This window comes from Haliotis rubra, unplaced genomic scaffold (assembly GCF_003918875.1).
Source record: "Haliotis rubra isolate DU_JTF1 unplaced genomic scaffold, ASM391887v1 Scf1132, whole genome shotgun sequence".
In the NCBI taxonomy this organism is placed as follows: domain Eukaryota; kingdom Metazoa; phylum Mollusca; class Gastropoda; order Lepetellida; family Haliotidae; genus Haliotis; species Haliotis rubra.
In genome coordinates, this window is record NW_025765040.1 from 234,659 (window position 1) to 262,282 (window position 27,624).

Consider the following 27,624-nt stretch of genomic DNA (forward strand, 5'->3'; position numbering starts at 1 on the left):
CATGAAACAAATGACAAAATGTCTGAAAATGTTTTCAACAAGTTTTATTTCTCCTCAAACACAACAATAATTCTAACCTTGGTCCCACAATGTAAACACGACGACGTGAACGGCACATACCGCGTCAGTGTCAGTAACAGCACCTTCACCATTACTGTCTGTACCAAAACCAGAACCACTTCACCGAGCAGCACGTGACACGAGATCCGCCACTTGATGATGTCCCTCGTCTCTCGCCACGTCGGCCGCTGTCTTCCCGCAGTTGTTCCTGGCGCTGATGTCCACCAAGCCCCGGGACAGTACCAACTTCACCGTCCCCACGTCTCCGCTATAACAGGCCCAATGTAGGGTGTTGTTACCGTCCCTGTCCACCAGTGACACATCAGCTTCTTTACTCAGTAGCAGCTCCACCACATCTCTGTGTCCCTCCCATGCTGCATCCATCACCGGTGTCCAGCTTCTCCATCCTCCTTTACAGTTGACGTCCACCACGCCCTGGGACAGTATCAACTCCACCGCCCCCACGTCTCCTTTCACACAGGCCAATAGGAGGGTGTTGTTATCGTCATCGTCCACCAGTGACACATCCGCTCTTCTATTCAGCAAGAGCTCCACCACGTCTTTGTATCCCCCCAAGTGCTGCCTCCATCACAGGTGTCCGGTTCCACTCTCCTTTACAGTTGACGTCCACCTGTCCCAGATCCAGGACACGCTTCACCATGGCCATGTTCCCCTTCCGGCAGGCATCAAGGAGGGGGTTGGAGTCGTTCTGTGTCACTGTAACAGAAACTTGTACTCTGTACACGCGATGTCACAAACTATCAATACAATACAGGAAAGACTTGTACATTGTACACGTGATGTCATTGTCTATTAAAACAATACAACAAATACTTGTACATTGTACACGTGATGTCATTGTCTATCTATACAGCTAGTGATTGTACAATGTACACGTGATGTCACTGTCTGTTCAGCAAGAACTTGTACATTATACATGTGATATCACTGTATATCAATACAATACAGGAAATGCTTATACATTGTACACGTGATATCATTGTCTATCTATCCAGCAAGTACTTGTACATTCTACAGATGTTGTCCTTGTCTATCAATACAATACAGGAAATACTTGTACTTTGTACACGTGATGTCACTGTCTATCGATCCAATGCACACATTACTTGTACATTGTACACGTGATGTCACTGTCTATCAATACAATACAAGAAATACTTCTACATTGTACACTTGATGTCATTGTGTATCTATGCAACAAGTACTTGTACCATGTCACCTCCTTGACGTGGAACAATAACGTATCCTGATCTGTGATACAAGTGTCGACACTGGCGTGACATTCCAGTACCACAGTCCTACCTACTGCTCTCACCTCCTTGACGTGGAACAATAACTTATCCTGATCTGGGATACAAGTGTTGACACTGGCGTGACATTCCAGTACCACAGTCCTACCTGCTGCTCTCACCTCCTTGACGTGGAACAATAACTTATCCTGATCTATGATACAAGTGTTGACACTGGCGTGACATTCCAGCACCACAGTCCTGCCTACTGCTCTCACCTCCTTGACGTGGAACAATAACTTATCCTGATCTATGATACAAGTGTTGACACTGGCGTGACATTCCAGCACCACAGTCCTGCCTACTGCTCTCACCTCCTTGACGTGGAACAATAACTTATCCTGATCTGGGATACAAGTGTTGACACTGGCGTGACATTCCAGCACCACAGTCCTGCCTACTGCTCTCACCTCCTTGACGTGGAACAATAACTTATCCTGATCTATGATACAAGTGTTGACACTGGCGTGACATTCCAGCACCACAGTCCTGCCTACTGCTCTCACCTCCTTGACGTGGAACAATAACTTATCCTGATCTGTGATACAAGTGTTGACACTGGCGTGACATTCCAGTACCACAGTCCTGCCTACTGCTCTCACCTCCTTGACGTGGAACAATAACTTATCCTGATCTGTGATACAAGTGTTGACACTGGCGTGACATTCCAGTACCACAGTCCTGCCTACTGCTCTCACCTCCTTGACGTGGAACAATAACTTATCCTGATCTGTGATACAAGTGTTGACACTGGCGTGACATTCCAGCACCACAGTCCTGCCTACTGCTCTCACCTCCTTGACGTGGAACAATAACTTATCCTGATCTGGGATACAAGTGTTGACACTGGCGTGACATTCCAGCACCACAGTCCTGCCTACTGCTCTCACCTCCTTGACGTGGAACAATAACTTATCCTGATCTGGGATACAAGTGTTGACACTGGCGTGACATTCCAGTACCACAGTCCTGCCTACTGCTCTCACCTCCTTGACGTGGAACAATAACTTATCCTGATCTATGATACAAGTGTTGACACTGGCGTGACATTCCAGCACCACAGTCCTGCCTACTGCTCTCACCTCCTTGACGTGGAACAATAACTTATCCTGATCTGTGATACAAGTGTTGACACTGGCGTGACATTCCAGCACCACAGTCCTGCCTACTGCTCTCACCTCCTTGACGTGGAACAATAACTTATCCTGATCTGGGATACAAGTGTTGACACTGGCGTGACATTCCAGCACCACAGTCCTGCCTACTGCTCTCACCTCCTTGATGTGGAACTCTACCATCAGCTTCTCTCACTGTGGCGGCGGTTCCCCTCTCCTCCACGTCACTCGAGGCTGAAGAAAAACAGTTAGGTTTCAGAAACGACACACAGTAGTTCCATACATTATATTCAGTTTGTGTTTAGTATTATATATGAAATATCTGCAGTTTAGAATTGGAGTTAGTAACATTAAAACATGTGTGTATATTCTCACTGCCAATGTAGATATACTTGGATGCTAGATTTTTGTGGTACAAATACCTGCACAAGACCTATATATTATATCCAGGGTTTTTTTGTACTCGATCTTTATATTCTGTCATGTTGAAGTACTAGCTCTATGCATTACATTGAGTTGATGGTTTAATATCAGATCTACATACAATATATACAGTTGGTATATACTACTACTGGTTATGTACAGGTCTACTACTAAACATAACATATTCCATACAATACATTCAGTTGGTTTATAATACTACTGGTTATGTACAGGTCTACTACTAAACATGACATATTCCATACAATACATTCAGTTGGTTTATAATACTACTGGTTATGTACAGGTCTACTACTAAACATAACATATTCCATACAATACATTCAGTTGGTTTATAATACTACTGGTTATGTACAGGTCTACTACTAAACATAACATATTCCATACAATATATACAGCTGGTTAACATCCGGATCTACCCGCCACTGGAGCAGAGAATATGATGCTTAGAATATTGGACTTTATGTAATCTAAATTCTAACAGAGAATGGTCGTAATCTGTTCCACCTGCCCCTTGACAGCTTTCAATACATACACTCCTTGGCAAATACACAGGGATATATTTAGTTTTAACACAGGTATAATGATCTTATAATGGAATATGTTGGTGGTGTTATAATCATTTTGTGACAAAGACTTCATATAGTCAACTTCAAGAATATATTTTTTCTCATTTGCCGATTTGCAAGATTAGAGAAACAGGGTGTTGTTGTACAAAACAAGCTGAGCGCTAAGGTGATGGTAAGCCCCATACCTTAACATGGACCTGCGATTGTCATAGCGCTAAGGTGATAGTAAGCCCCATACCTTATCATGGACCTGCGATTGTCATAACGCTAAGGTGATAGTAAGCCCCATACCTTATCATGGACCTGCGATTGTCATAACGCTAAGGTGATAGTAAGCCCCATACCTTATCATGGACCTGCGATTGTCATAACGCTAAGGTGATAGTAAGCCCCATACTTTATCATGGACCTGCGATTGTCATAGGGCTAAGGTGATAGTAAGCCCCATACTTTAACATGGACCTGCGATTGTCATAGCGCTACTGACTGACTGAGTTTAGTTTTACGCCGCTTTTAGCAATATTCCAGCAATATCACGGTGGGGGACACCAGAAATGGGCTTAACATATTGTGCCCATGTGGGGAATCGAACCCGGGCCTTCGGCATGATGAGCCAACGCTTTAACCACTAGGCTACCCCACCGCCCCTGTCATAGCGCTAAGGTGATAGTAAGCCCCATACTTTAACATGGACCTGCGATTGTCATAGCACTAAGGTGATAGTAAGCCCCATACTTTAACATGGACCAGCGATTGTCATAGAGCTAAGGTGATAGTAAGTCCCATACTTTAACATGGACCAGCGATTGTCATGGCGCTAAGGTGATAGTAAGCCCCATACTTTAACATGGACCAACGATTGTTATAGCGCTAAGGTGATAGTAAGACCCATACTTTAACATGGACCAGCGATTGTCATAGTGCTAAGGTGATAGTAAGCCCCATACTTTAACATGGACCAGCGATTGTCATAGCGCTAAGGTGATAGTAAGACCCATACTTTAACATGGACCAGCGATTGTCATAGCGCTATGGTGATAGTAAGCCCCATACTTTAACATGGACCTGCGATTGTCATAGAGCTAAGGTGAGAGTAAGCCCCATACTTTAACATGGACCTGCGATTGTCATAGCGCTAAGGTGATAGTGAGCCCCATACTTTAACATGGACCTGCGATTGTCATAGCGCTCAGGTGATAGTAAGCCCCATACTTTAACATGGACCTGCGATTGTCATAGCGCTACTGACTGACTGAGTTTAGTTTTACGCCGCTTTTAGCAATATTCCAGCAATATCACGGGAGGGGACACCAGAAATGGGCTTAACATATTGTGCCCATGTGGGGAATCGAACCCGGGCCTTCGGCATGACGAGCCAACGCTTTAACCACTAGGCTACCCCACCGCCCCTGTCATAGCGCTAAGGTGATAGTAAGCCCCATACTTTAACATGGACCTGCGATTGTCATAGCACTAAGGTGATAGTAAGCCCCATACTTTAACATGGACCAGCGATTGTCATAGCGCTAAGGTGATAGTAAGTCCCATAGTTTAACATGGACCAGCGATTGTCATGGCGCTAAGGTGATAGTAAGCCCCATACTTTAACATGGACCAGCGATTGTTATAGCGCTAAGGTGATAGTAAGCCCCATACTTTAACATGGACCAGCGATTGTCATAGTGCTAAGGTGATAGTAAGCCCCATACTTTAACATGGACAAGCGATTGTCATAGCGCTAAGGTGATAGTAAGCCCCATACTTTAACATGGACCAGCGATTGTCATAGCGCTATGGTGATAGTAAGCCCCATACTTTAACATGGACCTGCGATTGTCATAGCGCTAAGGTGAGAGTAAGCCCCATACTTAAACATGGACCTGCGATTGTCATAGCGCTAAGGTGATAGTAAGCCCCATGCTTTAACATGGACCTGCGATTGTCATAGCGCTCAGGTGATAGTAAGCCCCATACTTTAACATGGACCTGCGATTGTCATAGCGCTAAGGTGATAGTAAGCCCCATACTTTAACATGGACCTGCGATTGTCATAGTGCTAAGGTGATAGTAAGCCCCATACTTTAACATGGACCAGGGTTTGTCATAGGGCTAAGGTGATAGTAAGCCCCATACCTTAACATGGACCAGCGATTGTCATAGCGTTAAGGCGATAGTAAGCCCCACACCTTAACATGGACGAGGGATTGTCATAGTGCTAAGGTGATAGTAAGCCCCATACCTTAACATGGATCAGGTATTGTCATAGGGCTAAGGTGATAGTAAGCCCCATACCTTAACATGGAACAGCGATTGTCATAGCGCTAAGGCAAGAGTAAGCCCCATACCTTAACATGGACCAGGGATTGTCATAGTGCTAAGGTGATAGTAAGCCCAATACTTTAACATGGACCTGCGATTGTCATAGCGCTAAGGTGATAGTAAGGCCCATACTTTAACATGGACCAGCGATTGTCATATCGCTATGGTGATAGTAAGCCCCATACTTTAACATGGACCAGGGTTTGTCATAGGGCTAAGGTGATAGTAAGCCCCATACCTTAACATGGACCAGCGATTGTCATAGCGCTAAGGCGATAGTAAGCCCCATACTTTAACATGGACCAGGGATTGTCATAGTGCTAAGGTGATAGTAAGCCCCATACTTTAACATGGATCAGGGATTGTCATAGGGCTAAGGTGATAGTAAGCCGTATACCTTAACATGGAACAGCGATTGTCATAGCGCTAAGGCAATAGTAAGCCCCATACCTTAACATGGACCAGGGATTGTCATAGCGCTAAGGTGATAGTAAGCCCAATACTTTAACATGGACCTGCGATTGTCATAGCGCTAAGGTGATAGTAAGCCCCATACTTAAACATGGACCAGGGATTGTCATAGGGCTAAGGTGATAGTAAGCCCCATACGTTAGCATGGACCAGGGATTGTCATAGGGCTAAGGTGATAGTAAGCCCGATACCTTAACATGGAACAGCAATTGTCATAGCGCTAAGGCGATAGCAAGCCCCATACCTTAACATGGACCAGGGATTGTCATAGGGCTAAGGTGATAGTAAGCCCATACTTTAACATGGACCAGCGATTGTCATAGCGCTAAGGCGCTAGTAAGCCCCATATCTTAACATGGACCATGGATTGTCATAGCGTTAAGATGATAGTAAGTCCCATATCTTTACATGGACCTGCGATCGTCATAGCGCTTAGGTGATAGTATTCCCCATACTTTAACATGGACCTGCGATTGTCATAGCGGTAAGGTGATAGTAAGTCCCATACTTTAACATGGACCTGCGATTGTCATAGCGCTCAGGTGATAGTAAGCCCCATACTTTAACATGGACCTCGCATTGTCATAGCTTAAGGTGATAGTAAGCCCCATACTTTAACATGGACCTGCGATTGTCATAGTGCTAAGGTGATAGTAAGCCCCATACTTTAACATGGACCTGCGATTGTCATAGCGCTAAGGTGATAGTAAGTCCCATACTTTAACATGGACCTGCGATTGTCATAGGGCTAAGGTAATTGTAAGCCCCATACTTTAACATGGACCTGCGATTGTCATAGCGCTAAGGTGATAGTAAGTACCATACTTTAACATGGACCTGCGATTGTCATAGGGCTAAGGTAATAGTAAGCCCCATACATTAACATGGATCAGCGATTGTCATAGTGCTAAGGCGATAGCAAGCCCCATACCTTAACATGGACCAGGGATTGTCATAGGGCTAAGGTGATAGTAAGCCCATACTTTAACATGGACCAGCGATTGTCATAGCGCTAAGGCGCTAGTAAGCCCCATATCTTTACATGGACCAGGGATTGTCATAGTGCTAAGATGATAGTAAGTCCCATATCTTTTCATGGACCTGCGATCGTCATAGCGTTTAGGTGATAGTATTCCCCATACTTTAACATGGACCTGCGATTGTCATAGCGCTAAGGTGATAGTAAGCCCCATACTTTAACATGGACCTGCGATTGTCATAGCGCTCAGGTGATAGTAAGCCCCATACTTTAACATGGACCTGCGATTGTCATAGCGCTAAGGTGATAGTAAGTCCCATACTTTAACATGGACCTGCGATTGTCATAGTACTAAGGTGATAGTAAGCCCCATACTTTAACATGGACCTGCGATTGTCATAGCGCTAAGGTGATAGTAAGTCCCATACTTTAACATGGACCTGCGATTGTCATAGGGCTAAGGTAATAGTAAGCCCCATACATTAACATGGACCAGCGATTGTCATAGCGCTAAGGTGATAGTAAGCCCCATACCTTAACATGGACCAGGGATTGTTATAGCGCTAAGACGATAGTAAGCCCCATACTTTAACATGGACCTGCGATTGTCATAGTGCTAAGGTGATAGTAAGCCCCATACTTTAACATGGACCTGCAATTGTCATAGCGCTAAGGTGATAGTAAGTCCCATACTTTAACATGGACCTGCGATTGTCATAGGGCTAAGGTAATAGTAAGCCCCATACTTTAACATGGACCTGCGATTGTCATAGCGCTAAGGTGATAGTAAGTCCCATACTTTAACATGGACCAGCGATTGTCATAGGGCTAAGGTAATAGTAAGCCGCATACATTAACATGGATCAGCGATTGTCATAGCGTTAAGGTGATAGTAAGTCCCATACTTTAACATGGACCAGCGATTGTCATAGCGCTAAGGTGATAGTAAGCCCCATACTTTAACATTAACCAGCAATTGTCATAGCGCTAAGGTGATACTAAGCCCCATACTTTAGCTTGGACCAGCGATTGTCATAGCGCTAAGGTGATAGTAAGCCCCATACTTTAACATGGACATGCGATTGTCATAGCGTTAAGGTGATAGTAAGGCCCATACCTTAACATGGACCAGCGATTGTCATATCGCTATGGTGATAGTAAGCCCCATACTTTAACATGGACCTGCGATTGTCATAGCGCTAAGGTGATAGTAAGCCCCATACTTTAACATGGACCTGCGATTGTCATAGCGCTAAGGTGATAGTAAGCCCCATACTTTACCATTGACCTGCGATTGTCATAGTGCTAAGGTGATAGTAAACTTTAACATGGACCTGCGATTGTCATAGCGCTAAGGTGATAGTAAGTCCCATACTTTAACATGGACCTGCGATTGTCATAGGGCTAAAGGTAATAGTAAGCCCCATACTTTAACATGGACCAGCGTTTGTCATAGTGCTAAGGTGATAGTAAGCCCTATACTTTAACATGGACCAGCGATTGTCATAACGCTACTTTGATAGTAAGCCCCATACCTTAACATGGACCAGCAATTGTCATAGCGCTAAGGTGATAGTAAGCCCCATACTTTAACATGGACCAGCGATTATCATAGCGTTAAGGTGATAGTAAACCCCATACCTTAACATGGACCAGCGATTGTCATAGCGCTAAGTTGATAGTAAGCCCCATACCTTAACATGGACATGCGATTGTCATAGCGCTATGGTGATAGTAAGCCCCATACTTGAACATGGACCTGCGATTGTAAAAGCGCTAAGGTGATAGTAAGCCCCATACTTTAACATGGACCTGCGATTGTAAAAGCGCTAAGGTGATAGTAAGCCCCATACTTTAACTTGGACCTGCGATTGTCATAGCGTAAAGGAGATAGTAAGGCCCATACCTTAACATGGACCAGGGATTGTCATAGGGCTAAGGTGGTAGTAAGCCCCATACCTTAACATGGACCAGGGATTGTCATAGCGTTAAGGCGATAGTAAGCCCCATACCTTAACATGGACCAGGGATTGTCATAGGGCTAAGGTGGTAGTAAGCCCCATACCTTAACATGGACCAGCGATTGTCATAGCGTTAAGGCGATAGTAAGCCCCATACCTTAACATGGACCTGCGATTGTCATAGCGTTATTGAGATAGTAAGTCCCATACCTTAACATGGACCTGCGATTGCCTTAGCGCTAAGTTGATAGTAAGCCCCATACCTTAACATGGACCTGCGACTGTCATAGGGCTAAGGTGATAGTAAGTCCGATACCTTAGCATGGACCAGCGATTGTCATAGCGCTAAGGTGATAGTAAGCCCCATACTTCAACATGGACCTGCGATTGTCATAGCGTTAAGGTGATAGTAAGCCCCATACTTTAACGTGGACCTGCGATTGTCATAGGGCTAAGGTGATAGTAAGTCCCATACCTTAACATGGACCAGCGATTGTCATAGTGCTAAGGTGATAGTAAGCTCCATACATTAACATGGACCTGCGATTGTCATAGCGTTAAGGTGATAGTAAGCCCCATACTTTAACATGGACCTGCGATTGTCATAGCGTTAAGTCCATAGTAAGTCCCATACTTTAACATGGACCTGCGATTGTCATAGGGCTAAGGTGATAGTAATCCCCATACCTTAATATGGACCAGCGATTGTCATAACGCTACATTGATAGTAAGCCCCATACCTTGACATGGACCTGCGATTGTCATAGGGCTAAGGTGATAGTAAGTCCCATACCTTAGCATGGACCAGCGATTGTCATAGTGCTAAGGTGATGGTAATCTCCATGCTTTAACATGGACCTGCGATTGTCATAGCGCTAAGGTGATAGTAAGCCCCATAGTTTAACATGGACCTGCGATTGTCATAGCGCTAAGTTAATAGCAAGCCCCATACTTTAACTTGGACCTGCGATTGTCATAGCGCTAAGTTGATAGTGAGCCCCATACCTTAACATGGACCTGCGACTGTCATAGGGCTAAGGTGATAGTAAGTCCGATACCTTAGCGTGGACCAGCGATTGTCATAGCGCTAAGGTGATAGTAAGCCCCATATCTTAACATGGACCATGGATTGTCATAGCGCTAAGATGATAGTAAGTCCCATATCTTTACATGGACCTGCGATCGTCATAGCGTTTAGGTGATAGTATTCCCCATACTTTAACATGGACCTGCGATTGTCATAGCGGTAAGGTGATAGTAAGTCCCATACTTTAACATGGACCTGCGATTGTCATAGCGCTCAGGTGATAGTAAGCCCCATACTTTAACATGGACCTGCGATTGTCATAGCGCTAAGGTGATAGTAAGTCCCATACCTTAACATGGACCAGGGATTGTTATAGCGTTAAGACGATAGTAAGTCCCATATCTTTACATGGACCTCCGATTGTCATAGCTTAAGGTGATAGTATTCCCATACTTTAACATGGACCTGCGATTGTCATAGCTAAGGTGATAGTAAGTCCCATACTTTAACATGTACCTGCGATTGTCATAGCGCCAGGTGATAGTAAGCCCCATACTTTAACATGGACCTCGCGATTGTCATAGCCTTAAGGTGATAGTAAGCCCCATACTTTAACATGGACCCGCGATTGTCATAGTGCTAAGGTGATAGTAAGCCCCATACTTTAACATGGACTCCGCGATTGTCATAGCTTAAGGTGATAGTAAGTCCCATACTTTAACATGGACCTGCGATTGTCATAGGGCTAAGGTAATTGTAAGCCCCATACTTTAACATGGACCTGCGATTGTCATAGCGCTAAGGTGATAGTAAGTCCCATACTTTAACATGGACCTGCGATTGTCATAGGGCTAAGGTAATAGTAAGCCCCATACATTAACATGGATCAGCGATTGTCATAGTGCTAAGGCGATAGCAAGCCCCATACCTTAACATGGACCAGGGATTGTCATAGGGCTAAGGTGATAGTAAGCCCATACTTTAACATGGACCAGCGATTGTCATAGCGCTAAGGCGCTAGTAAGCCCCATATCTTTACATGGACCAGGGATTGTCATAGTGCTAAGATGATAGTAAGTCCCATATCTTTTCATGGACCTGCGATCGTCATAGCGCTTAGGTGATAGTATTCCCCATACTTTAACATGGACCTGCGATTGTCATAGCGCTAAGGTGATAGTAAGCCCCATACTTTAACATGGACCTGCGATTGTCATAGCGCTCAGGTGATAGTAAGCCCCATACTTTAACATGGACCTGCGATTGTCATAGCGCTAAGGTGATAGTAAGCCCCATACTTTAACATGGACCTGCGATTGTTATAGTGCTAAGGTGATAGTAAGCCCCATACTTTAACATGGACCTGCGATTGTCATAGCGCTAAGGTGATAGTAAGTCCCATACTTTAACATGGACCTGCGATTGTCATAGTGCTACGGTGATAGTAAGCCCCATACTTTAACATGGACCTGCGATTGTCATAGCGCTAAGGTGATAGTAAGTCCCATACTTTAACATGGACCTCCGCGATTGTCATAGGGCTAAGGTAATAGTAAGCCCCATACATTAACATGGACCAGCGTTTGTCATAGCGCTAAGGTGATAGTAAGCCCCATACCTTAACATGGACCAGGGATTGTTATAGCGCTAAGACGATAGTAAGCCCCATACTTTAACATGGACCTGCGATTGTCATAGTGCTAAGGTGATAGTAAGCCCCATACTTTAACATGGACCTGCGATTGTCATAGCGCTAAGGTGATAGTAAGTCCCATACTTTAACATGGACCTGCGATTGTCATAGGGCTAAGGTAATAGTAAGCTCCATACTTTAACATGGACCAGGGATTGTCATAGGGCTAAGGTGGTAGTAAGCCCCATACCTTAACATGGACCAGCGATTGTCATAGCGCTAAGGCGATAGTAAGCCCCATACCTTAACATGGACCTGCGATTGTCATAGCGCCTATTGAGATAGTAAGTCCCATACCTTAACATGGACCTGTGATTGCCTTAGCGCCTAAGTTGATAGTAAGCCCCATACCTTAACATGGACCTGCGACTGTCATAGGGCTAAGGTGATAGTAAGTCCGATACCTTAGCATGGACCAGCGATTGTCATAGCGCTAAGGTGATAGTAAGCCCCATACTTCAACATGGACCTGCGATTGTCATAGCGCTAAGGTGATAGTAAGCCCCATACTTTAACGTGGACCTGCGATTGTCATAGGGCTAAGGTGATAGTAAGTCCCATACCTTAACATGGACCAGCGATTGTCATAGTGCTAAGGTGATAGTAAGCTCCATACCTTAATATGGACCAGCGATTGTCATAACGCTACATTGATAGTAAGCCCCATACCTTGACATGGACCTGCGATTGTCATAGGGCTAAGGTGATAGTAAGTCCCATACCTTAACATGGACCTGCGATTGTCATAGCGCTATGATGATAGTAAGCCCCATACCTTAACATGGACCTGTGATTGTCATAGAGCTAAGGTGATAGTAAGCCCCATACTTTAACATGGACCTGCGATTGTCATAGCGCTATGGTGATAGTAAGTTCCATACCTTAACACGGACCTGCGATTGTCTTAGCGTTAAGGTGATAGTAAGTCCCTTACTTTAACGCGGACCTGCGATTGTCATAGCTCTAAGGTGACAGTAAGTCCCACACTTTAACACGGACCTGCGATTGTCATAGCGTTAAGGTGATAGTAAGTCCCATACTTTAATACGGACCAGCGATTGTCATAGCGCTATCGTGATAGTAAGTCCCATACCTTAACACGGACCTGCGATTGTCATAGCGCTAAGGTAATAGTAAGCCCCATACCTTAACAAGGACCTGCGATTGTCATAGTGCTATGGTGATAGTAAGTCCCATACTTTAACATGGACCAGCGATTGTCATAGCGCTAAGGTGATAGTAAGGCCCATACTTTAACATGGACCTGCGATTGTCATAGCGCTAAGGTGATAGTAAGTCCCATACTTTAACATAGACCAGCGATTGTCATAACGCTAAGGTGATAGTAAGCCCCAAATTTTAACATGGACCTGCGATTGTCATAGCGCTAAGGTGATAGTAAGCCCCATACCTTAACATGGACATGCGATTGTCATAGCGCTAAGTTGATAGTAAGCCCCATACTTTAACATGGACCTGCGATTGCCAATGCTCAGGTGATAGTAAGCCCCATACCTTAACATGGACCTGAGAATGTCATAGCGCTAAGGCGATAGGAAGCCCCATACTTTAACTGGGACCAGGGATTGTCATAGCGCTAAGGTGATAGTAAGCCCCATACCTTAACATGGACCTGCGATTGTCATAGCGCTAAGGTGATAGTAAGCCCCATACTTTAACATGGACCTGCGATTGTCATAGCGCTAAGGTGATAGTAAGCCCCATACTTTAACATGGACCAGGGTTTGTCATAGGGCTATGGTGATAGTAAGCCCCATACCTTAACATGGACCAGCGATTGTCATAACGCTACATTGATAGTAAGCCCCATACCTTAACATGGACCAGCGATTGTAATAGAGCTAAGGTGATAGTAAGTCCCATACCTTAACATGGACCTGCGATTGTCATAGCGCTATGATGATAGTAAGCCCCATACTTTAACATGGACCTGCGATTGTCATAGCGTTAAGGTGATAGTAAGCCCCATACTTTAACATGGACCTGCGATTGTCATAGCGATATGGTGATAGTAAATTCCATACCTTAACAAGGACCTGCGATTGTCATAGCGCTAAGGTGATAGTAAGCCCCATACTTTAACATGGACCAGCGATTCTCATAGAGCTAAGGTGATAGTAAGTCCCATACTTTAACATGGACCAGCGATTGTCATAACGCTAAGGTGATAGTAAGCCCCAAATTTTAACATGGACCTGCGATTGTCATAGCGCTAAGGTGATAGTAAGCCTCATACCTTAACATGGACCTGCGATTGTCATAGCGCTAAGGTGATAGTAAGTCCCATACTCTAACATGGACCAGCGATTGTCATAGCGCTAAGTTGATAGTAAGCCCCATACTTTAACATGGACCTGCGATTGCCATAACGCTAAGGTGATAGTAAGCCCCATACCTTAACATGGACCTGAGAATGTCATAGCGTTAAGGCGATAGGAAGCCCCATACTTTAACTGGGACCATGGATTGTCATAGCGCTAAGGTGATAGTAAGCCCCATACTTTAACATGGACCAGCGATTGTCACAGCGTTAAGGTGATAGTAAGCCCCATACTTTAACATAGACCTGCGATTGTCATAGGGCTAAGGTGATAGTAAGTCCCATACTTTAACATGGACCAGCAATTGTCATAGCGCTAAGGTGATAGTAAGCCCCATACTTTAACATGGACCTGCGATTGTCATAGGGCTAAAGTGATAGTAAGTCCCATAACTTGACACAGACTAGCGATTGTCATAGCGCTAAGGTAATAGTAAGCCCCATACCTTAACAAGGACCTGCGATTGTCATAGCGCTATGGTGATAGTAAGTCCCATACTTTAACATGGACCAGCGATTGTCATAGCGCTAAGGTGATAGTAAGCCCCATACTTTAACATGGACCTGCGATTGTCATAGCGCTAAGGTGATAGTAAGTCCCATACTTTAACATGGACCAGCGATTGTCATAGCGCTATGGTGATAGTAAGTCCCATACTTTAACATGGACCAGCGATTGTCAAAGCGCTAAGGTGATAGTAAGCCCCATACTTTAACAGGGACCAGCGATTATCATAGCGCTAAGGTGATAGTAAGCCCCATACTTTAACATGGACCTGCGATTGTCATAGCGCTAAGGCGATAGTAAGCCCCATACTTTAACATGGACCTGCGTTTGTCATACCGCTAAGGTGATAGTAAGCCCCATACCTTAACATGGACCTGCGATTGTCATAGAGCTAAGGCGTTTGTAAGCCCCATACCTTAACATGGACCTGCGATTGTCATAGCGCTAAGGCGATAGTAAGCCCCATACTTTAACAGGGACCAGTGATTATCATAGCGCTCAGGTGATAGTAAGCCCTATACCTTAACATGGACCTGCGATTGTCATAGCGCTAAGGCGATAGTAAGCCCCATGCTTTAACATGAACCTGCGTTTGTCATAGCGCTAAGGTGATAGTAACCCCATACCTTAACATGGACCTGTGACTGTCATAGCGCTAAGGCTATAGTAAGCCTCGAACTTTAACATGGACCTGTGATTGTCATAGCGCTAAGGTGATAGTAAGCCCCATACTTTAACGTGGACCTGCAATTGTCATAGGGCTAAGGTGATAGTAAGTCCCATACCTTAACATGGACCTGCGATTGTCATAGCGCTAAGGTGATAGTAAGCCCCATAATTTAACATGGACCTGCGATTGTCATAGCCCTAAGGTGATAGTGAGTCCTATACTTTAACATGGACCTGCGATTGTCATAGCGCTAAGGTGATAGTAACCCCCATACTTTAACATGTACCTGCGATTGTCATAGCGCTAAGGTGATAGTAACCCCCATACTTTTAACATGGACCTGCGATTGTCATAGTGCTAAGGTGATAGTAACCCCCATACTTTAACATGGACTCCGCGATTGTCATAGTGCTATGGTGATAGTAACCCCCTTACTTTTAACATGGACCTGCGATTGTCGTGGCGCTTAAGGTGATAGTTAGTCCTATACTTTAACATGGACCTGCGATTGTCATAAGCTAAGGTGATAGTAACCCCATACTTTAACATGGACCTGTGATTGTCATAGCTATGGTGATAGTAACCCCATACTTTAACATGGACCTGCGATTGTCATAGCTAAGGTGATAGTAACCCCATACTTTAACATGGACCTGCGATTGTCATAGCACTAAGGTGATAGTAACCCCATACTTTAACATGGACCTGCGATTGTCATAGCGCTATGGTGATAGTAACCCCATACTTTTAACATGGATCTGCGATTGTCATAGCTAAGGTGATAGTAACCCCATACTTTAACATGGACCTGCGATTGTCATAGCCCTAAGGTGATAGTAACCCCATACTTTAACATGGACCTGCGATTGTCATAGCGCTATGGTGATAGTAACCCCCATACTTTAACATGGACCAGGGATTGTCATAACGCTAAGGTGATAGTAACCCCCATACTTTAGCATTGACCTGCGATTGTCATAGCGCTAAGGTGATAGTAACCCCCTTACTTTAACATGGACCTGCGATTGTCATAGGGCTAAGGTGATAGTAAGTCTCATACTTTAACATGGACCAGCGATTGTCATAGCGCTAAGGTGATAGTAAGCCCCATACTTTAACATGGACCTGCGATTGTCATAGGGCTAAAGTGATAGTAAGTCCCATAAATTGACACAGACCAGCGATTGTCATAGCGCTAAGGTAATAGTAAGCCCCATACTTTAACAAGGACCTGCGATTGTCATAGCGCTATGGTGATAGTAATTCCCATACTTTAACATGGACCAGCGATTGTCATAGCGCTAAGGTGATAGTAAGCCCCATACTTTAACATGGACCTGCGATTGTCATAGCGCTAAGGTGATAGTAAGTCCCATACTTTAACATGGACCAGCGATTGTCAAAGCGCTAAGGTGATAGTAAGCCCCGTACTTTAACATGGACCTGCGATTGTCATAGTGCTAAGGTGATAGTAAGCCCCATACTTTAACATGGACCCGCGATTGTCATAGCGCTATGGTGATAGTAACCCCCATACTTTAACACGGACCTGCGTTTGTCATAGCGCTAAGGTGATAGTAAGCCCCATACCTTAACATGGACCTGCGATTGTCATAGCGCTAAGGTGATAGTAACTCCCTTACTTTAACATGGACCTGCGATTGTCAAAGCGCTAAGGCGATAGTAAGTCTCATACTTTAACATGGACCTGCGATTGTCATAATGCTAAGGTGATAGTAAGCCCCATACTTTAACATGGACCAGCGATTGTCATAACGCTAAGGCGATTCTAAGCCCCATACCTTAACATGGACCTGCGATTGTCATAGCTTAAGGATGATAGTAAGCCCCATACTTTAACAGGGACCAGCGATTATCATAGCTCAGGTGATAGTAAGCCCCATACCTTAACATGGACCTGCGATTGTCATGGCGATGTTAAAGTAAGGGGTTACTATCATAGTCCTGTGACTGTCATAGCTAAAGGCGATAGTAAGCCCCATACTTTAACATGGACCTCGCGATTGTCATAGTGCTAAGGTGATAGTAACCCCATACTTTAACATGGACCTGCGATTGTCATAGCGCTAAGGTGATAGTAAGCCCCATAATTTAACATGGACCTGCGATTGTCATAGCCCTAAAGGTGATAGTGAGTCCTATACTTTAACATGGACCTCGCGATTGTCATAGCGCTAAGGTGATAGTAACCCCATACTTTAACATGTACCTCGCGATTGTCATAGCCTATGGTGATAGTAACCCCATACTTTAACATGGACTTGCGATTGTCATAGCGCTAAGGTGATAGTAACCCCATACTTTAACATGGACCTGCGATTGTCATAGTGCTAAGGTGATAGTAACCCCATACTTTAACATGGACTTGCGATTGTCATAGTGCTAAGGTGATAGTAACTCCCTTACTTTAACATGGACTTCGCGATTGTCGTGGCTTAAGGTGATAGTTAGTCCCTATACTCTAACATGGACCTGCGATTGTCATAGCGCTAAGGTGATAGTAAACCCCATACTTTAACATGGACCTGCGATTGTCATAGCCCTATGGTGATAGTAACCCCCATACTTTAACATGGACCTGCGATTGTCATAGCGCTAAGGTGATAGTAACCCCCATACTTTAACATGGACCTGCGATTGTCATAGCCCTAAGGTGATAGTAACCCCCATACTTTAACATGGACCTGCGATTGTCATAGCGCTATGGTGATAGTAACCCCCATACTTTAACATGGACCAGGGATTGTCATAACGCTAAGGTGATAGTAACCCCCATACTTTAGCATTGACCTGCGATTGTCATAGCGCTAAGGTGATAGTAAGCCCCATACTTTAACATGGACCTGCAATTGTCATAGCGCTAAGGTGATAGTAAGCCCCATACTTTAACATGGACCTGCGATTGTCATGACGCTAAGGTGATAGTAAGCCCCATACTTTAAAATGGAGCTGCGATTGTCATAGCGCTAAGTTGATAGTAAGCCCTATACTCTAACATGGACCTGCGATTGTCATAGCTCTAAAAGGCGATAGTAAGCCCATACTTTAACATGGACTCTTACGATTGTCATAGCTAAGGTGATAGTAACCCCATACTTTAACATGGACCTGCGATTGTCATAGTGCTAAGGTGATAGTAACCCCATACTTTAACATGGACCTGCGATTGTCATAGTGCTAAGGTGATAGTAACTCCCTTACTTTAACATGGACCTCGCGATTGTCGTAGCGCTAAAGATGATAGTTAGTCCTATACTTTAACATGGACCGCGATTGTCATAGCACTAAGGTGATAGTAACCCCATACTTTAACATGGACCTGCGATTGTCATAGCGATATGGTGATAGTAACTCCCATACTTTAACATGGACCTACGATTGTCATATAGCTTAAGGTGATCGTAACCCCATACTTTAACATGGACTTACGATTGTCATAGTGCTATGGTGATAGTAACCCCATACTTTAACATGGACTTACGATTGTCGTGAAGCACTAAGATGATAGTAAGTCCTATACTTTAACATGGACTTACGATTGTCATAGCACTAAGGTGATAGTAACCCCATACTTTAACATGGACCTGCGATTGTCATAGCTATGGTGATAGTAACCCCCATACTTTAACATGGACCTACGATTGTCATAGCACTAAGATGATCGTAACTCCCATACTTTAACATGGACTTACGATTGTCATAGCTAAGGTGATCGTAACCCCATACTTTAACATGGACCTGCGATTGTCATAAGCTAAGATGATCGTAACTCCCATACTTTAACATGGACTTACGATTGTCATAGCGCTAAGATGATAGTAACCCCATACTTTAACATGGACCTTACGATTGTCATAGCCCTAAGATGATCGTAACCCCATACTTTAACATGGACCTGCGATTGTCATAGCTAAGATGATCGTAACTCCCATACTTTAACATGGACCAGGGATTGTCATAGCGCTAAGGTGATAGTAACCCCATACTTTAACATTGACCTCCACGATTGTCATAGCACTAAGGTGATAGTAAGCCCCATACTTTAACATGGACCTGCAATTGTCATAGCACTAAGATGATCGTAAGCCCCATACTTTAACATGGACCTGCGATTGTCATAGCGCTAAGATGATCGTAACACCCCCATACTTTAAAATGGACTTGCGATTGTCATAGCACTAAGATGATAGTAACTCCTATACTCTAACATGGACTTACGATTGTCATAGCACTAAAGATGATAGTAAGCCCATACTTTAACATGGACTTACGATTGTCATAGCACTAAGATGATCGTAACTCCCATACTTTAACATGGACCTGCGATTGTCATAGTGCTAAGATGATAGTAACTCCCATACTTTAACATGGACTTGCGATTGTCATAGTGCTAAGATGATAGTAACTCCCTTACTTTAACATGGACTTACGATTGTCGTAGTGCTAAGGTGATCGTAAGTCCTATACTTTAACATGGACTTGCGATTGTCATAGCGCTAAGATGATCGTAACCCCATACTTTAACATGGACTTACGATTGTCATAGCGATATGATGATCGTAACCCCATACTTTAACATGGACTGCGATTGTCATAGCGCTAAGATGATCGTAACCCCATACTTTAACATGGACCTACGATTGTCATAGTGCTAAGATGATAGTAACCCCCTTACTTTAACATGGACCTCATGCGATTGTCGTATAGCTAAGGTGATAGTAACTCCTATACTTTAACATGGACTTACGATTGTCATAGCACTAAGATGATCGTAACTCCCATACTTTAACATGGACTTACGATTGTCATATAGCTAAGATGATCGTAACTCCCATACTTTAACATGGACTTACGATTGTCATAGCTAAGGTGATCGTAACTCCCATACTTTAACATGGACCTGCGATTGTCATAGCACTAAGGTGATAGTAACCCCATACTTTAACATGGACCTGCGATTGTCATAGCACTATGATGATAGTAACCCCATACTTTAACATGGACTTACGATTGTCATAGCTAAGGTGATAGTAACCCCCATACTTTAACATGGACCTACGACTGTCATAGCCCTAAGGTGATCGTAACCCCATACTTTAACATGGACTTACGATTGTCATAGCTAAGGTGATCGTAACCCCATACTTTTAACATGGACCAGGGATTGTCATAGCGCTAAGATGATAGTAACTCCCATACTTTAGCATTGACTTACGATTGTCATAGCACTAAGGTGATAGTAACCCCCTTACTTTAACATGGACTTACGATTGTCATAGGGCTAAGGTGATCGTAACTCATACTTTAACATGGACCAGCGATTGTCATAGCGCTAAGATGATCGTAACTCCCATACTTTAACATGGACTTACGATTGTCATAGGGCTAAGATGATAGTAAGTCCCATAAATTAACACAGACCAGCGATTGTCATAGCGCTAAGATGATCGTAAGCCCCATACTTTAACAAGGACTTACGATTGTCATAGCGCTATGATGATAGTAATTCCCATACTTTAACATGGACTTACGATTGTCATAGCACTAAGATGATAGTAACCCCATACTTTAACATGGACCTACGACGATTGTCATAGTGCTAAGATGATCGTAACTCCCATACTTTAACATGGACTTACGATTGTCATAGCACTAAGATGATCGTAAGCCCCATACTTTAACATGGACTTGCGATTGTCATAGTGCTAAGGTGATAGTAACTCCCATACTTTAACATGGACTTACGATTGTCATAGCAGCTATGATGATCGTAACCCCCATACTTTAACATGGACCTCACGTTTGTCATAGCACTAAGGTGATAGTAAGCCCCATACCTTAACATGGACTTACGCGATTGTCATAGCACTAAGGTGATAGTAACTCCCATACTTTAACATGGACCTGCACGATTGTCATAGCGCTAAGGTGATAGTAACTCCCTTACTTTAACATGGACCTGCGATTGTCAAAGCGCTAAGGCGATAGTAAGTCTCATACTTTAACATGGACCTGCGATTGTCATAATGCTAAGGTGATAGTAAGCCCCATACTTTAACATGGACCAGCGATTGTCATAACGCTAAGGCGATTCTAAGCCCCATACCTTAACATGGACCTGCGATTGTCATAGCGCTAAGGCGATAGTAAGCCCCATACTTTAACAGGGACCAGCGATTATCATAGCGCTCAGGTGATAGTAAGCCCCATACCTTAACATGGACCTGCGATTGTCATAGCGCATGTTAAAGTAAGGGGGTTACTATCATAGTCACCTGTGACTGTCATAGAGCTAAGGCTATAGTAAGCCTCGAACTTTAACATGGACCTGTGATTGTCATAGCGCTAAGGTGATAGTAACCTCCATACTTTAACATGGACCTGCGATTGTCATAGTGCTAAGGTGATAGTAACCCCCATACTTTAACATGGACCTGCGATTGTCATAGCGCTAAGGTGATAGTAAGCCCCATAATTTAACATGGACCTGCGATTGTCATAGCCCTAAGGTGATAGTGAGTCCTATACTTTAACATGGACCTGCGATTGTCATAGCGCTAAGGTGATAGTAACCCCCATACTTTAACATGTACCTGCGATTGTCATAGCGCTATGGTGATAGTAACCCCCATACTTTAACATGGACCTGCGATTGTCATAGCGCTAAGGTGATAGTAACCCCCATACTTTAACATGGACCTGCGATTGTCATAGTGCTAAGGTGATAGTAACCCCCATACTTTAACATGGACCTGCGATTGTCATAGTGCTAAGGTGATAGTAACCCCCTTACTTTAACATGGACCTGCGATTGTCGTAGCGCTAAGGTGATAGTTAGTCCTATACTCTAACATGGACCTGCGATTGTCATAGCGCTAAGGTGATAGTAAACCCCCATACTTTAACATGGACCTGCGATTGTCATAGCCCTATGGTGATAGTAACCCCCATACTTTAACATGGACCTGCGATTGTCATAGCGCTAAGGTGATAGTAACCCCCATACTTTAACATGGACCTGCGATTGTCATAGCCCTAAGGTGATAGTAACCCCCATACTTTAACATGGACCTGCGATTGTCATAGCGCTATGGTGATAGTAACCCCCATACTTTAACATGGACCAGGGATTGTCATAACGCTAAGGTGATAGTAACCCCCATACTTTAGCATTGACCTGCGATTGTCATAGCGCTAAGGTGATAGTAAGCCCCATACTTTAACATGGACCTGCAATTGTCATAGCGCTAAGGTGATAGTAAGCCCCATACTTTAACATGGACCTGCGATTGTCATGACGCTAAGGTGATAGTAAGCCCCATACTTTAAAATGGAGCTGCGATTGTCATAGCGCTAAGTTGATAGTAAGCCCTATACTCTAACATGGACCTGCGATTGTCATAGCGCTAAGGCGATAGTAAGCCCATACTTTAACATGGACCTGCGATTGTCATAGCGCTAAGGTGATAGTAACCCCCATACTTTAACATGGACCTGCGATTGTCATAGTGCTAAGGTGATAGTAACCCCCATACTTTAACATGGACCTGCGATTGTCATAGTGCTAAGGTGATAGTAACCCCTTACTTTAACATGGACCTGCGATTGTCGTAGCGCTAAGGTGATAGTTAGTCCTATACTTTAACATGGACCTGCGATTGTCATAGCGCTAAGGTGATAGTAACCCCCATACTTTAACATGGACCTGCGATTGTCATAGCGCTAAGGTGATAGTAAGTCCCATTCTTTAACATGGACCAGCGATTGTCATAGCGCTATGGTGATAGTAAGTCCCATACTTTAACATGGACCAGCGATTGTCAAAGCGCTAAGGTGATAGTAAGCCCCATACTTTAACAGGGACCAGCGATTATCATAGCGCTAAGGTGATAGTAAGCCCCATACTTTAACATGGACCTGCGATTGTCATAGCGCTAAGGCGATAGTAAGCCCCATACTTTAACATGGACCTGCGTTTGTCATACCGCTAAGGTGATAGTAAGCCCCATACCTTAACATGGACCTGCGATTGTCATAGCGCTAAGGCGATTGTAAGCCCCATACCTTAACATGGACCTGCGATTGTCATAGCGCTAAGGCGATAGTAAGCCCCATACTTTAACAGGTACCAGCGATTATCATAGAGCTCAGGTGATAGTAAGCCCTATACCTTAACATGGACTCTGCGATTGTCATGTTAGCTAAAGGCGATAGTAAGCCCCATGCTTTAACATGAACCTGCGTTTGTCATAGCGCTAAGGTGATAGTAACCCCATACCTTAACATGGACCTGTGACTGTCATAGCGCTAAGGCTATAGTAAGCCTCGAACTTTAACATGGACCTGTGATTGTCATAGCGCTAAGGTGATAGTAACCTCCATACTTTAACATGGACCTGCGATTGTCATAGTGCTAAGGTGATAGTAACCCCCATACTTTAACATGGACCTGCGATTGTCATAGCGCTAAGGTGATAGTAAGCCCCATAATTTAACATGGACCTGCGATTGTCATAGCCCTAAGGTGATAGTGAGTCCTATACTTTAACATGGACCTGCGATTGTCATAGCGCTAAGGTGATAGTAACCCCCATACTTTAACATGTACCTGCGATTGTCATAGCGCTATGGTGATAGTAACCCCCATACTTTAACATGGACCTGCGATTGTCATAGCGCTAAGGTGATAGTAACCCCATACTTTAACATGGACCTGCGATTGTCATAGTGCTAAGGTGATAGTAACCCCATACTTTAACATGGACCTGCGATTGTCATAGTGCTAAGGTGATAGTAACCCCTTACTTTAACATGGACCTGCGATTGTCGTAGCGCTAAGGTGATAGTTAGTCCTATACTTTAACATGGACCTGCGATTGTCATAGCGCTAAGGTGATAGTAACCCCCATACTTTAACATGGACCTGCGATTGTCATAGCGCTATGGTGATAGTAACCCCCATACTTTAACATGGACCTGCGATTGTCATAGCGCTAAGGTGATAGTAACCCCCATACTTTAACATGGACCTGCGATTGTCATAGCCCTAAGGTGATAGTAACCCCCATACTTTAACATGGACCTGCGATTGTCATAGCGCTATGGTGATAGTAACCCCCATACTTTAACATGGACCAGGGATTGTCATAACGCTAAGGTGATAGTAACCCCCATACTTTAGCATTGACCTGCGATTGTCATAGCGCTAAGGTGATAGTAAGCCCCGTACTTTAACATGGACCTGCAATTGTCATAGCACTAAGGTGATAGTAAGCCCCATACTTTAACATGGACCTGCGATTGTCATGACGCTAAGGTGATAGTAAGCCCCATACTTTAAAATGGAGCTGCGATTGTCATAGCGCTAAGTTGATAGTAAGCCCTATACTCTAACATGGACCTGCGATTGTCATAGCGCTAAGGCGATAGTAAGCCCATACTTTAACATGGACCTGCGATATCGTGAGTATAATTTGCTTCAGAAGTATTACAGCTGTTCGATGTTGTTTGTAAACAAATTAAATCTGGACCAAATAACCCAGTGATTATCACCATGCGATGCAATAACAGAGCATGTGTTTATGAATTACTATGAAATAGTGATGATACCAGATGTTCACGAAAGGTGGGCGTATCCTGCCCCACCGGTGACACCCGTCATAAACACGTGCTAAGTCTAGTCAGTTGTTCACCTGAAATTATTCTGGAACATATGATAAAAGTCAAAATAGGGAATTGCTGCGGACATCATTTTCGTCACTGATGCATTACGTTTGGAAATTTCTTCCACATGTACACCATACAACTCCTTGAACAAAGGCATCGTTTATCCATGGGGACCATTGATAGCATTTATGCACCTTGCATGTTGAAGACGGTGTTATACGTGTTGCCAACTCCACCATGAACAATCCCTGCAGAGTAAGCTGTCCCTATGGGTCCTTGTATATTTGATGTAACCTGGATATTCTGGGGACTGGGCTGAGGAGGGTTGCGGTTGTTGTTCTGATTACTCATGGTAGTAATGGTCGGTCGTGGTCTGCCGGAACTATCTAGAACAGAAACAAGATGCGTTATGTCATCGTAGTATAGACACCTTAATTAAATCATTACATACCACAATGGGCTTACACTTTGTGCTTTGATTCTGACGTTGCATTTATTCACATTTTCCACTGAAGCACTGCTATTCTCATGTTATATATCTTAAAGAAGTTGTATATCTAGTTTGTCCCTTTAGTATCTGTGATTGCTTACAACCTGCCCCCATATCAAGATATAGCCCTGTGATGATTGATGCAAGTTAACTTGACAATAACATGATCTGTACACAATACAGTATGCTTGCTCATATCCAAACTCTCTACATGTTCTGGACTCCTGTTATACATACATATGAGTTCATTCTCGACATGTAATGAATGCGTATATTCAACAGTTGAAATTACATCGTAATAATATTCTGTACAAACACAAGTGTGTTTTATCTGGACGTGTATCTAAATCACGTGTTAACACTTAAAGTTACATGGATGACCTATAATAATATTCTCCTGTACAAACACAAGTGTGTTTAGTCTGAGGACGTTTATCTCAATCACGTTTTAACACTTACAGTTACATGGATGACCTATAATAATATTCTCCTGTACAAACACAAGTGTGTTTAGTCTGAGGACGTTTATCTCAATCACGTTTTAAAACTTACAGTTACATGGATGACCTATAATAATATTCTCCTGTACAAACACAAGTGTGTTTGCTCTGAGGAGGTTTATCTCAATCACGTGTTAACACTTTCAGTTACATGGATGACCTATGATAATATTCTCCTGTACAAACACAAGTGTGTTTGCTCTGAGGAGGTTTATCTCAATTACGTGTTAACAATGACAGTTACATGGATGACCTATACTAATATTCTCCTGGAGAAACACAAGTGTGTTTAATCTGAGGAGGTTTATCTCAATCACGTGTTAACACTTACAGTTACATGGATGACCTATGATAATATTCTCCTGGAGAAACACAAGTGTGTTTAATCTGAGGAGGTTTATCTCAATCACGTGTTAACACTTACAGTTACATGGATGACCTATAATAATATTTTCATGTACAATCACAAGGGTGTTTAGCCTGGAAGGTTAGCTTAATCTTCTGTTGACACTTACAGTTGCCTCGATGACCTATGAAAATATTCTCTTGTAACTACACGTCTGTGTTTAGTCTAGAGGTTTATCCCAATCACGTGTTAACACTTACAGTAACATGGATGACCTACCTCGGGTATGTCGTACTTGGGGATCTGAAGCCGCTGCTCAGTTGGACACCCACTAGCTTGATTCGAACTAATGTTGTCGCTACCTTAAAAAGTGAAAACGATCCAGAATATGTCTGTGTGGCAGAATATCCAACCCTGAAAAACACCAAAAAAAATTCAAATACAGAAAACAACTGTGCACATCAAGCCAACAACTGTGCAAAGATAACAACTATTGTGTAAATAGAGACAACTATTGTGTAAATAGAGACAACTATTGTGTAAATAGAGGCAACTTCTGAACAAGTATAGACAACTACTGGGTACACATAGCCAACAACTGTGCAAACATAACAACTATTGTGTAAATAGAGACAACTTCTGTACAAATATAGACAACTACTGGGTACAGATAGCCAACTACTGTGCAAAGATAGTCAACTACTCTGCAAATAAAGACAATAACTCTGCAAATATAGACAACTACTCTGCAGATGATAAGAGTTTGCACAAGAAGTTTGATGGTATCCAAGGTCATAAGATTTTCCCAATACTGAGCGTATGAAGAGAGCAGTTCCTGCATACGGAGCTGGCATGCTCTTCCTTGAGTCATGGTAGACTGGAAAATAACTCCAAGATTTCTTTTGGGGTGTCACTGACAGAACATGCTCTAGCAGTAATAGAAGGCTGAGGGTTCATTGTTGCCAGCTGATGTCGAGTGCCCTGTGTTAGAAAGTCGAGTTACAGGTAGTTGGAACTCATCCATGACAGGATATCTGTCAGGAAGGCTTCAACTGTTTTGATGGCATTTCCTACTGCAGCCGGGACAATTGAGAGGTTCGATTGATTGTCGTCAGCATAAAGATAGAAGTGCAGTTC

At 43.5% G+C, this 27,624-nt stretch overlaps 1 protein-coding gene across 1 annotated transcript; it reads right to left on the minus strand.

Moving 5' to 3' along the window:
- Nucleotides 1–29: 29 nt before the first annotated feature.
- LOC124291931 lies at nt 30–26,911 on the minus strand. Its single transcript, XM_046729009.1, has 4 exons — nt 26,767–26,911; nt 25,346–25,537; nt 2,645–2,719; nt 30–777 (listed from the first exon to the last, which is right to left on the minus strand). The coding sequence occupies exons 2-4, from the start codon at nt 25,500–25,502 to the stop codon at nt 596–598; spliced, it is 414 nt and encodes a 137-aa protein (XP_046584965.1). The 5' UTR covers nt 25,503–25,537; nt 26,767–26,911; the 3' UTR covers nt 30–595.
- Between the last annotated feature and the right edge of the window lie 713 nt (nt 26,912–27,624).

What these genes read in the sequence shown, in the direction of transcription:
- LOC124291931 (XM_046729009.1), bottom strand. Translation starts at nt 25,502, where the DNA reads ATGAGTAATCAGAACAACAACCGCAACCCTCCTCAGCCCAGTCCCCAG. An exon ending in CACCGTCTTCAACATGCAAG is followed by an intron (nt 2,720 to 25,345) that starts GTGCATAAATGC and finishes GTTTTTCTTCAG; the next exon opens with CCTCGAGTGACGTGGAGGAG. An exon ending in TAGAGTTCCACATCAAGGAG is followed by an intron (nt 778 to 2,644) that starts GTGAGAGCAGTA and finishes TTTCTGTTACAG; the next exon opens with TGACACAGAACGACTCCAAC.